Below are 13,272 nucleotides of genomic sequence, written 5' to 3'. Positions count from 1 at the left end.
TGCTACAAGCTCTTTTTACAAATAAATTATATGTGTGCTGAAGAATCCATACTTTCATAATGCCCTTGATGTCTCTGCAAGCTTAACACACTCAGCAGCACGTAGTTAAGTTGTAAGCTGACACCATCGTAGGTATAGTATAAAATGATGTGACAGAAAATGTTTTCCAGAAAGTACAAGAGGTATTTCCTGACATCTACAAGTCAAATATCCATGCAGTTCTCAGGGCTGATCCTTGAAGTCTAAAGTGAAGTTGGCCCAAACAACAAGTTTTTTTCTGCACAGAAATATTGTACCTTACAAAATATTAGTATTTCAAGGAGTTTGCCTAATGAAGAGATGTTAACCACATATTAAATATACAGTACTCAAACTGAATCGGGTTGCCAAGTATTATAGACTTTAAATAGGCCATACAATATCTTTTAACATGTTCAGAGAGATTATGCCATTACAGCATTAATTTGCAGACAGTGGTGCCGTGCATTAAGTGCAATGAAAGAAAATATGTTCAAATAGTAAAGCAATTAAATGCATACAATTCTTTTATTCATGAATTAATATGTGAATACAAATAGCCTTCTCACACAGTTCTTGTTTCAAAATCGCCACTGTTTTGTACATAGAACTTAAATTTGCCTTATTTTACTATTTATAGCAGATGTAACCATGGTCGGATGAGGATAAGGTCACAAAATAGATAAGACTAGCTCAACTGTGGGTGAGAGTAGGTTTCTTTTTTTATGCAAAATTTTATTTATAATACAATTAAAAAAACATTGGATATAACGTGACATTCCAGTATATACATTCTTATCAAATTATTCCACATTTTACAATCGGTTTTCATCTCTGAATATACATCTAAATTTTATATACAATACTTATTCTAAAATTACATATATTTCTATCTTAACACTAGCCTATAATCCAACCATCCTCCTCGAATCCCTCCAGCGGTAAAATTTATCCCAGGTTTCGAAATAAACTGATCTACATTTGTCTTTCAATACAATTGTGAGCCTGTCCATTTCCACACATTGTAATATTTTATATAGTGTCTCTTTTTCTGTGGGAATTTATTTGCTCTTCCATTTTTGCTCAAACGCAAGCCTAGCTGCAGTCAAGACATGTAACAGCAAATAGATTGTTCCCTTATTGTATTTCTCCGTGGTTATTCCCAACAGGAAAAATTCAGGTTTTAACTCTAAGTCCAATATTAATATACCTTTCAGCCATCTTTGTATCCTATTCCAATACTCACAAGCCTTTGGGCATTCCCACCACATATAATATGATCCTATTGCTGTTTTACATTTCCAGCATAAAGGTGAGATATTTGGACCCATTTTGGCTAGCCTTACAGGTGAGAGTAGGTTTCTGAGAGTATCTGCTTTTAAAAAAAAACAAACACAAACCTATTTTAAGGCCTATATTTTTAATTTGCTTCCTATCTCAACATAACAAGAAATCATACTCTTGCTTTCAGCAGCCATGACCAGAAAGGCTTGCAAGGGCCTGTTCTTTCCCTCTATCCTAAAATTACGGTAACAGTTAACTAATTTAACTACCTTTTTACACACCACCATGCACTCAACCTCACTTGAATATTCGCTCAAAGCGCTTATTTCACGAGGCAGCCTTCAAACTACCTTCACACCCTGACCGAGGCTAGATTTCCCGCGTACTAGGTACTGCAGGTGTGACCCTAAGGTGCGGCAAGGAAAACGATGCCACGCAGATCGATAGGGGTCTGCACCCCTCACGGCTAAGCCCTTTCGCCCGGGAAACACCTGGCGCGAAGTGCCTCCGCCGCTGCTTCCAACAACTCCTCCGGAATGACTCAGCGACTCCCATGCCCTACTGACCTCGGAGGAGGAGGAGGCAGTTGTGGAAGCTCTGCTCCTTCTCCCTCGTCCTCCTCCTCCCAAGAGGCGGCCGCCTCAGCAGCCCCGGCCATAAACGCCAACCACCGGCAATAGGCATCATCCACCGACCAGTGCGATTCCCCTGTTCCGCAACTGGCCGACCTAGCAGCATGGAAGAAGCCGCACCTGCTGAGAGGAAACCTAGTTGGACCACCAAGAGGGGCTGCGATGTTTTACGCGACCCTGCCTTCAACAAGGTTCGCGCGCGGGTCGGGCTGGGTGGCTGGCAGCAACTCCGCGGAGGAGAGGGGCGCGGGGGCGAGAGCGGCTGTCGTGAGACAGAGAAAGCAACGGGGGGGGGGGAGCCTATAGCTCCGTCTCGGTTCCAGCCCCTCTTTTCCCGGGACGGGCTTCCAAACAAGGAGAGTTTTCTGTGGGCGCCGAGACTCTTCGGCGGCATAACATTTTGGCGTAAGCCGGTTTGTATTTTTCCTGCGCTGGCTCCGCCTCACGTTCGCCCGGTCAGCTAGAGTGAAACAACTACCGCAGCCCTGCGCAGGAACGAACCCCCCCCCCCAGCCGGTTTTCTCTAGTAATTTGAACCCAGGCTCCGTCGATTGGTTGGGTTCTTCTGGCATCTAACTCAGTTGGAGTTAACTGCAGACTGGACGGGTTGTGTGTAGTGTGTGAAGAACAAGACAACACTTCATACAAGGGGAAGGTGGCTGGAATAGAAAGGGGGTTCGGCTGCTTTTGGAACTTAAACGCTTTGCTTTAAAAGCAATGCTGGAAAGAGCAGGTGAAGCGGTTCCAAGGGACAGCCGGATTGACACGCTGTTTAAAGGGACACTGACAGCTCTTAGTTGTAGTAAACAAAATACAGTGTACCTTCTTAAGTCAACCTTGTACCATCCATTCACATTGCTTTCTTAGTGGAATTAGTTGTCTATGGTGTGAGCCTTTTCAGTGTGTGTTTATTGTACACAAATAATCAAACCCTAGTTAGCTTTTTGTTCTGATCAACAATATCTGGCTTTTTCAGCAAGATTAATCAGTATATCATAAGAATATTGTGCTCTTTAATTTTTCCTGTCAGGCTGCACTATTTCATTTTTTAAAAAGTCTACTATTACACTACCTCAGCTGGCTATAACAATCCATTCTCCCTAGCCCTTCAGCTTCATCTGATTAGAGATAAACTACCAGACTTTGTGGAAAAGGCCACAAAGGGGGGTGGGGGGTGGATGGAATGGAATGCAATTAAAAAGGTACTTTATATGGGATGAAGGTGAAATTTGTAGAAAGAAGGCTAACAGGCTAAAGGTATTTTCCAATTGAACTTGGAAACTACATGGATGTTACTATATTTTTAAAATTATGTTTTTGAGAGAACTGAGGAATATTATTCTTTCATAATACCATACCATGTAGTAAAATGGTAAAAATATTTGGTCTATAAAAGACATGGTAAAGATCCTTGGTTAGGGCTTCTTTCATGTAGAAAACAAAAATAGGATTTCCTCAGGAGAAATGATTTCCCTTTGCATTTAATGGGAATTATTTCAGGAAGAAGTAATCATAGGACTGCAGCCATGTTGATGAACTTAGCAGATGAGGAAAAATTCAAGTTGTCTAGTATTATGCTAGAATAATGGAGATGAAACCTTCGTTATTGTGCAATTTCTTTCAGCTTTTTTGCTCAAATAGCAGTAATTTGGGTATAAATAATTTTCACCACTGCTCTTCCCTTAGGTTAAACTAAGTGGTGAGTCTTGCACGTTTCTATCTTTTAATGGCACTTATGTTTTTTTTAAATTATATTGTATAATGGTTTTTACTGTACGTCACTCAGAGTTGGGCAGCCTTATACATTTCTAAAATAAAGAAATATAACAATGGAAACAAATAAAGTTCCCATTATGTTGGCCTTGACTATTAATGACTACCTGAACATGTTTGTTTGAGAAAAATATGGACATAATTTGCCATTATATTTTAAAACACTTTCTAATTAATTTACATAGAGCCCTTGGATTTTATGTACAGTAGACTTGTTTGTAAGTCATATCCAGATCTGACTGTTTAGCTTTTCTCAGATTAGACAAGGTCAGGTAGATGCTGCCACCTGCTGTGATAATAAGGAGTGTCTGTATGTAGTGCTAAGATGTTACAGGTATTGTAAATTAAATAATAAAAGCATTCTATACTGTATATTTTAAGATAGCATGTACTTAAAGCCCTTGATTAAATTTAGAAATAAATGTCATTTTGTAAAAATTCTGCAAAGGCCTGGTCTTTAACAACTAACAATCTTAGGTCTAGGCACAATATTAACGTGACCAACCGTCCTCCTTTAGGGAGGACAGTCCTCCTTTTGTAAGTTCTATCCTCCCTCGAAAAGTGTCCTCCTACATGTCCTCTTTTTTGATATTAAAGACTAATCTGCAGGGCTTTTTTTTCTCATAGAATGCTCAGAATGGCGTTCCGGCACCTTTTTTTGATGTTTTTTTTGCAACTTTTGCATGAGCTGTGCTACTCCTGCTATTGGCTTTCGAAAGCCAATAGGAATTGCTGCTGAGCGCGCCAAAACACCCAGCCAGCAAACCTTGCACATGCAAGTTGTCTGTATTATTGTTGCAATGAATAGAATGTTTCTTTTATTTACGATATTTTTTTCTTCAATTTATTTGTGTCCTCCTTTTCATTGTAAAAAAGTTGGTCATCTTAACAATATATGACAATATGTGGCAAAGTGGAATCTAATCGTCTGAACATTTTTATAACATTCATATTTTTCAGTCAAAACTAAAATTTAAATATGAACCTAAGTGTTTTTGCAGAGGAAGGAAGATAAACTATCAGTAGTTTAGTTAAATAGAACATTTTCAAGGCTAACTCTATTTCCTTGTAGAAATAACAGGAAAGTTTGGTGATACTATTTTAATTAAATCTGTGAAAATGATATTTAATCTTTTGTTTTCCTTAGAGATCATTTGTATGTGCGCTAATTATTTTCTGTCAGTCTTGAAAATTATAATTAACACTCATTCTTATTTGGAAATAAGCATCCTAGTTCCAAAGGTAGAAAATTGGACTATGTCTACTTTCTTTTATAACATATGCAAGATAATTTAGCAAAATGAAACACATTTAACTTTTCAAGGATCCTGAAGAATAATTTTACTTATATGCAAATTATTTTCCTGAGCATCATTAGGGGCCATACTGCAAAATTGCAAAAAAAAAAGTCCTGTTATAGATATTTATATTGTTTACTTTTAGTTTCTTCTTTGTTTATAGGATGTCTTGGAAGTTATATCCATTGATTTTTTGCATCTCTCATGCATGTATTGTGAATCACCCAGAGTCATTTGGAATTGGATAGTGCCTAAATCAAATACATTAAATTAAATTAGCCCTTCCTCACACCCTTTTGCACCCTCCTCATGCCTTGCTGCACCTTTTGTGCACTTTCCCTGACCCTCCTACACACCCTTATTTCCTTCCCCACCCAGCAGCAGCCACTTACCTGACTGTATACCTAGGTTTTGCAGTTTTCTGGCAACTTTCCCACTGACTTCAGTTGTGGGAAACTGACAGGAAGCTGTCTAGCCTAAATGTTGTGGGATGCAGTTATCGGCAACCAGGACTCATTGCTAACTGATGCAGTCTTTTATTAGTGATGGAAATTCCAGTCCTAATTGCTCTTATATATTGAAGATTACCTATATATGTAAAATTTGTACCTGACTTACCCTGTATTTAAATGCTTCTTTGATTAAAAATTTTTTCTTCATGGAAATCTTAGCAACAAACAGGAACCCAGCATTTCTGAAGCATCCTTGAACTTCTGCTCTGATCTGTCAGTAGCATTTTCCTTTGGGGTGTGTACCTTCCCTGGTGTGTCAGCCAGAAGTGACAGATACTGCAATTACCTCTTGACGTTTTGGTTCTTTCATGCTACTCAGGTTGATTCAGCACAACAGAATTCAAATTGCACATTATATTGTCAACCTATGTGAATCATATGATTGCATATTGCATAATTATATGAATGTATATTTCTAACAGACATGATTAACATGTAAGATGAAATAATGCTGAAAGTAGTGTCATACTAAACCTTGCGTGAAAGCTGAAAGAGTGCCATGAGAACACCTAATGACTGTAACACCAGAAAAGTTGTTTTTTATACCTCAACAATACCTATTGTTTTCTCCTCCTCCTTTATAAATCTTTGGTCTGCCTCAAAATTAACTGGACAGCTTTGCCTTAGTCATTCTTGTAACTAGCAATTAGATGATCAGCTATCTGCAAACTGCTTTTACCAATGTTTACAGAATACTAGTGATTAGCAGTGATTTCTGAGAAGGACAGAGAGAGAGAGGAAGTTTGTAAAGTGGGACATTGTGTATACTTCAACTGTTGCCCATGTACTCTCTTATTCTACAATCTATAGTTTTTTGGAATAAAAACATTATATATTGTGAGGATAATATTGGAGAGGCAGAGCAATGAATTCTTTGGAAAAAAGATGCCATATCAATTCCGTGAAACATCCGTAGTTGGAACATTGTTTTTTGCTTGTCTCATCCCTTTCACTTCTGACTATAACAAAATTCTATTTCCTATTGTTTGTGAAGTGAGGAGATACTTCTACATTTTAAATTACTTCATGTACAGATGAAGTGATGGAAACATGCAGTTAAATTATACAATTTGAGAGGCCTGTAGGCACCTATAGCTGAATGTAGTGAATTGTTAATCATTTTTAGATAGAAATGAGGCTTATCATTCCATAATATTGATGTTTAGAGTTCCAGTAATAAAAAAAAATAGGGCCAGAAGGATTTGTGGTGAATCCAGAAGTTATTTTTGCAGGCTTCTGTAATGTATCTTTGATGCCAATCAAATACATTGGTGAGTAGGGAACCCAAAGAAATGGGTTCCACACAGCTAGTAATCTGTATAAGTAAGCATGAAAAAAGAAGGGCAAGGATCAAGCAATCTCTACTATATTGGCTACTCTCAAATATATAAATGGTTTTGACCACCTATATACTACTAGAACTCTTGTGTTTGTTTGATTCATTACGTACAATTGGGCAAAATTGGAAGGCAATGGCAACAATTATCAAACCAAGGTAACTCAGTGGTTTAACGTATAGAATGCTAGGATCCATGACTCCTGTGGGAATGAAAGTTGGGGAAGTTGTTGCTGCTTCAGCACCACCACTGCCCAACTGTGGTCACATGTTCATCATGATGGATAAGCTTGCATGGAGAAAGTCAATGGACAATTCAGGCAGGGAAGTTGCAAGTGTACTCAATTTGCACATTTGCAACTTTCCCACCTTGCATCGGCCACTTCTTGTCTGCTGGCTTTGGACATGCAACTTCCTATCTAGGATGCTTGTAGGGAGAAAGTCAATGGGAAACCTGGCAGACTAGCAAGTTTCTCCCATTTGTGGATTCTCTTCCAGTTCCTCTGCACTCACGCTGCACTTACCTGCCTTCTGGGAAGGGAAGGGAAAAGAAGGGAAAGGAAGGGAGAAAAGAGGACACAGAGAGAAAGGAATATACTTGCCATAAACATTTGTGCATCATTCTAAATTAAGTGATTTGTTTTGGTTTTGCTTTAGTACATTAAACTTTGCTATTATGCTTTATAAACCATGACGTGGATGCATCCATCCAATTATGATTGATTCAAGAAATCATGACTAAATAAAAGATGGCTTAGAGTGATACGTGGTCACTGAATATGATAATTCAAACATATTGTTTGATTCTTAACATTTTACAAGGATACAGCTATGTGGCTCTGTATACATCTGAAATGCATCAGTGTAATTAGGATGTATTCCTTATATCTTTCCATGATGCTTAGAAATGTTGATACATTTATTAGAAAGTTTGATTTCTAAATCAAATAATTATAACAAAAGACAGATCTAGAGATGAATTGTGTAGATGTGGATATGTTTAACTACTTTGATTTCAACACAAAAGAATTGCACATGGAGATTATTAATGTGAGCATAAAGATTTGACTTTTAAAAGCTGTCTGGACTTGGTCCATGAACAACTCTTGAGGCATGTCTATAGATAAATCTTTCTTTGGCCCCATGTGTTGGACTAGACATACCAGCTGAATTCTGAAAACCAAAAGAGAATAACAAAAATTTAATTTATTTTATTATCTTTAGTAAAGTTTCTGGGCTGGTATTACATCTTTTAAAAATGTTCAGATTATTGGCCTTCTATACATTTTAAATGCTATTACTGTAATGTTTTTTTCCAAAGAATCTTTTGCATATTTCAGTTATGAATTCAAACTGTACACAATTGCTCTTCATATTGTATTCTGAAATTAAATTCAAATTAATTAAAAATTCATTAAAGTAAAAATAATGCTTTCACGAATGAGACTCAGTTTTTGGTTAAGTACTTAGTGATTAAGATAAGTCTTTAACCTGATCAGATGCCACATGTACAATGAATGCATTTCAAATCCAGCATATATAAATATCATTATCTACCTTCACGTTGGGTGAACTATGATTCATAATTAAGAAAAAAATTAAGTATAACACTATGTTAGGATATTTTTTTTTTACAAATTCTTGTCAGGTTCTTTATATACTTCTGTATTCATATAGAATTCAGGTCATCAAAATAAATTATACCATTTGTCAATTTATATGGCACTTTTGTTCATAGAATATCATAACTTAAGCTATTTAATTGTATAAATAAGTATTGTATTGTATTGATTCTGTGAGTTGCAGAAAATGTGGTGGAGCAGATGGGTTTGGGGTTTCTTTTCCACAGACTTTGCAGATGCTAGAAACAGCATCTTCACAGAGTACTATTTTTACAAGAGCTAAATACAAAAATTAAACCTGCACTGGAGACCTGGAGGAGAGGAGGTTTTGGGTTTACTATCACAGCAATGATTTGAAAGTCTAATAAATATTTTCCCATTACCCTCTTTGCACCCATAATATTATGGTCCCATAAAACATAGGTTAAATCCTTGTTATTTCAATAGCAACCTTGGCTGACTTTCTACAGTCTAGTTGTTCTGGAATATTTTTTGATTTCATGTGGAGCTTATAAAAATTTAACAGGAAGCTAGGAATGTATCTATCATTTTTAGTTTTTGCTAAGAATAAAGAAGAAAATAAATTATTATAGACATAATAAATGAGTAGCTAATAAGCCATTCAAGATTAATGGAAATTTACATAAAACTTTCATTAGAAGAGTGCTAGTTTGGCTTTTTAAGACTAGAATAGAGCCGGAATGGACCTTGAGATCTTCTAGTCCAACCCCCTGCTCAAGCAGTATAGTCCTATACATCTCAAACAAGTGACTGTCTCTAGCCTCTTCTTAAAAATCTCCAGTGATGGAATGCCCACGATTTCTGGAGGCTAGCTGTTTCACTGGTTAATTGTCCTCACTATCAGGAAGTTTCTCCTTAATTCCAGGTTGCTTCTGTCTTTGGTCAGATTCCAACCATTGTTTCTTGTCCTGCCCTCTGGTGCTTTGGAGAATAACATAACCCCCTCTTGTTGGTGGCAGCCCCTCAAATACTGGAATACAGTTTCCCCCATTTCTTCTTTTCTTTAGACTAGCTAGCCAAACCCAAGTCCTGCAGCTGTTCTTCATATGTTTTAGTCTCCAGGCCTTTGATCATCTTAGTTGCTCTTCTCCAATTTTTTTCCAAACTCTCAACATATTTTTTGTGATACGGTGACCAAAATTGGCTGCAATATTCCAGATGTGGTCTTACTAGGGTTTTATAAAGTGGTACTAATACCTTGCGTGATCTTGATTCTATGCCTCTGTTTATACAACCCAGGATTGTATTAGCTTTTTTGGCTACTGCTGCACACTGCTGGCTCATAGTCAAGTGAGCCAGCAGTTCTTCTGCTTCTTGTAAATAATGACTTTTTAAATAAATGAGCAAATGATCTTAGGAAACACGGCTTGAATGTAATGCCAGACAAGCCATAGATGGGACTCTAATGAAAAGCCAACTGAATAATATACCATGAATTTATTTGTGTAGAATCTTTCCCCCTACTTTTTTAAGATCAACTACAAGTAGTCCTTGACTTACAATTTAGTGACTGTTCAAAGTTACAACTGTATTGAAAAAAGTGACTTAGGACCATTTGTCACACTTATGACCATTGCAGCATCTCCATGTGATCAAAATTCAGACCCTTGGCAACTGACTCATATTTATGACAATTGCAGAGTCTGGGTCATGTGATCACCTTTTGTGACCTTCTGATCAGCAAAGTCAGTGGGGAAGCTAGACTCAGTTAACAACCGTGTTACTAATTTAACAACTTCAGTGATTCACTTAACAACTGTGGCAAGAAAGATCGTAAAATGAGGCAAAACTCACTTAACAACTGTCTTGCTTAGCAACAGAAATTTTGAGCTCAGTTGTGGTTGTAAGTTAAGGATTGCCTGTATTCTTTACAGATTTTCTGCCTTCCATTGTACTGACAGTAACCATGAACAAGACATAACTTGAAAATATAGAAGGGTATCATATTAAATTTTAAAATATTTTTCATCTTTTTTTGTCATTTGTTTATGTGACCGAATGTAATTCAGGCCATTGAAAGTTTTGCTGCTTAATTCAATAGATTGATTTTAAATATTGCATGAAAAAAAATCCTAAAATTAAAAAAAAATTAACTGTTTGAAAACTACATCTCTCTCTGTAACTAGTAGCAATAATCACAAAGTAAAGCTCATGTTGTAAACTCTGCTTATGAAAGAATAGTTCTTTCTGTGATGCTATTTTCCTCACATTTCCGTCCATATATCCTGCACATATTTATTTAACTTAACAGAAAAGAAAGAAAGATGTAGATTATATTTATTAGAAACAGAAAAAGATCATATTTGAAAGAAAAAGATGAAATAAGCCAAGATGTAAAAAGTAATGATGTGAGAACAAATAATGTATGGTCCAGTCAATAATAGTTAGATTTTGGTACTGTTGCAGAGCTGGCCAAAATAAATGAGTACTTGACATACAAATTCAAATGATATGTGGAAATTATGTTTACCTCTGAGCTCAGTTTTCTGATTTGGCTGCAAGTGCACAAACTTTTACTGTGTGGTTTGAATTAAATACGCTTTCTTTAAAATGAATCAAATAATTCTGCAGTCACGGAAACTTTGTAAATAGTTTTAATATCTGCAATTTTCATATTCTCTTGATTTCCCCTATTTCTTCCTGCTTATATTTGAGGTACTGGAGAAAGCATCAATTTAACAGATACTGCAGGAACATTAGTTTAACTTTCTTGATATGGTCACATTAGAATGGACACTTATCCATTCTCTTGCCACAGTAATATTAAACCAAAAGCCTAAACATTTGAAGGACTCCAGATAGTTGGTGGGGTATAATGGATAAGGTAGTGGACTAAGCAGGGAAAACCAGGTTTATATCAATGTTGACCATTATAGGTCATTGAGCAGCTTGGTTCACTTGCTCTCCAGCCCAATCTACCTCACAGAGTTGCTACTGGAATAGAAAGAGCAAGCTTTGAACTCTGTTACAGAAAAGGGGAAATAAATAAGCAATCTCAGTCATTTTATTTATTTTTATTGTGTCTTTGGGTGTGCGTGTATGCAGAAATATGCAATGTCACCTAATAGTGCTTGGCACCTGAAAAGATTGTCACCCTGCAATAACATAGGGGCAATTGTCATCCAGGAAGGCCTTGATGACTTTCAAAGGATTTGCTCCCCAGAAAACTGAATGTGGAACTGGACTCCAGTTTTTCTGAACTTTCAGTTTTTTACTCTTGTAGTAGCTTCCTTGCTGCACAGTGATATCCTTATTTTAGCCACTAGATTTCATTGAAGGTGAGTGAATAGGTCTGTTCTGGTTCTGCCTAGATAAAAACAAAGTGGCAGGAATAGCCAACACTCCATAAGACAGGCTTAAGATACAGAAGGATCTTGACAGAACACTGGGTGCTATCTAACAAAATGAAATTCAATGGTGAAAAAAAGTAAGGTTTTATATTTAGGCAAGAATAACCAAATGCACAGGTATAGTATAGGTGGTTCCTTGCTCAATAGTAGTAACTGTGAAAGGGATCTCGGTGTCCTAGGGATCAATCACTTAAATATGAGCTAGCAGTGTGCTGCAGCTGCCAAAGCCAACAGTGCTAGGCTGCATTAACAGAGGGATAGAATCAAGATCACGTGAAGTGTTAATACCATTTTATAGTGCCTTGGTAAGGCCACACTTGGAATACTGCATCCAGATTTGGTCACCACGATGTAAAAGATGTTGAACCTCTAGAAAGAGTATAGAGAAGAACAACAGAAATGATCAGAGGACTGGAGGCTAAAACATATAAGGAACGATTGCTGGAATTGGGTATGTCTAATTTAATGAAGAGGGATGACATGATAGCAGTGTTCCAATATCTCAGGGATTGCCACAAAGAAGAGGGAGTCAAGCTATTCTCCAACCTAGAACTAAGGAGAAATTTCCTGACAGTTAGAACAATTAATCAGTGGAACAACCTGCCTCTAGAACAGTGGTTCTCAACCTTTTTAATGCCGCGACCCCCAACCGGTCGTAAGTCGAGGACTACTCAACCGGTCATTAAGTCGAGGACTACTCAACTGGTGCAGCACTGTTTGCAGAATGGGACTTTTGGCGGGCTCAGCAGGGCAGAGAAAGCCTGGACAATTCCTATTGGCTTTTGAAAGCCAATAGAATTAGACTCTATTCAAGAGAGTCTATTCTATTGGCTTTCAAAAGCCAATAGAATAAAAGGGAGTAGCACAGCTAAGGAAAAGGGGGAAAAATGGCGGACTGCGTTGTTTGGCGACCCCCGTGGAATGGTCGTTCGACCCCAAATGGGGTCCCGACCCAGAGGCTGAGAACCACTGCTCTAGAAGCTGTGAATGCTCCAACACTGGAAGGTTTTAAGAAGAGACTGGACAGCCATTTGTCTGAAATGGTATAGGGTTCCGCCTGAGCAGGGGGTTGGACTAGATGACCTCCAAGGTCCCTTCCTTTCCAACTTTGTTATTATGGATCATCGCACAGTCAGCCAGATGTTCAGACTGGATTTGGCATTTTGTCTACCTGTCGAGTCCTTACCCAGGACCTGGGATACGCAGATGTGGATGTTTAATGATATTACAAATATCATTGCAGGATGGAAGCAGTTCCTAGTAAGGCCGCCGTTTGCAATTGACTAATAGCGAATTTCTCAATGCCAATGGTGTTCAAGTGGTGCTCCAGTTGTTTTGGGATTGCACCCAAGGCACCTATTACTATTGGTACTACCCTTGCTTGCTTTTGCCACAGTCCTTCTATTTCTATTTGTAGGTCTTTGTA

The 13,272-nt window shown here is 37.6% G+C and overlaps 1 protein-coding gene across 1 annotated transcript in view; it reads left to right on the top strand.

Annotated features, from left to right (window-relative positions):
- Positions 1-1,712: 1,712 nt before the first annotated feature.
- The window catches only part of ME1 (malic enzyme 1), a 100,190-nt gene continuing 88,630 nt past the window's right edge, over positions 1,713-13,272 (top strand). The window contains exon 1 of the mRNA XM_039334458.1: positions 1,713-2,125. Coding sequence (XP_039190392.1) covers positions 2,039-2,125 — 87 coding nt within the window. The 5' untranslated portion in view covers positions 1,713-2,038. The remainder of the gene's footprint in view (positions 2,126-13,272) is intronic.

This window comes from Crotalus tigris, unplaced genomic scaffold (assembly GCF_016545835.1).
Source record: "Crotalus tigris isolate CLP2741 ecotype Arizona unplaced genomic scaffold, ASM1654583v1 scf7180000017631.5181431, whole genome shotgun sequence".
NCBI lineage: Eukaryota > Metazoa > Chordata > Lepidosauria > Squamata > Viperidae > Crotalus > Crotalus tigris.
Note: the sequence above shows the minus strand (reverse complement) of the source record. Positions and strands in the feature narration are given on the sequence as shown.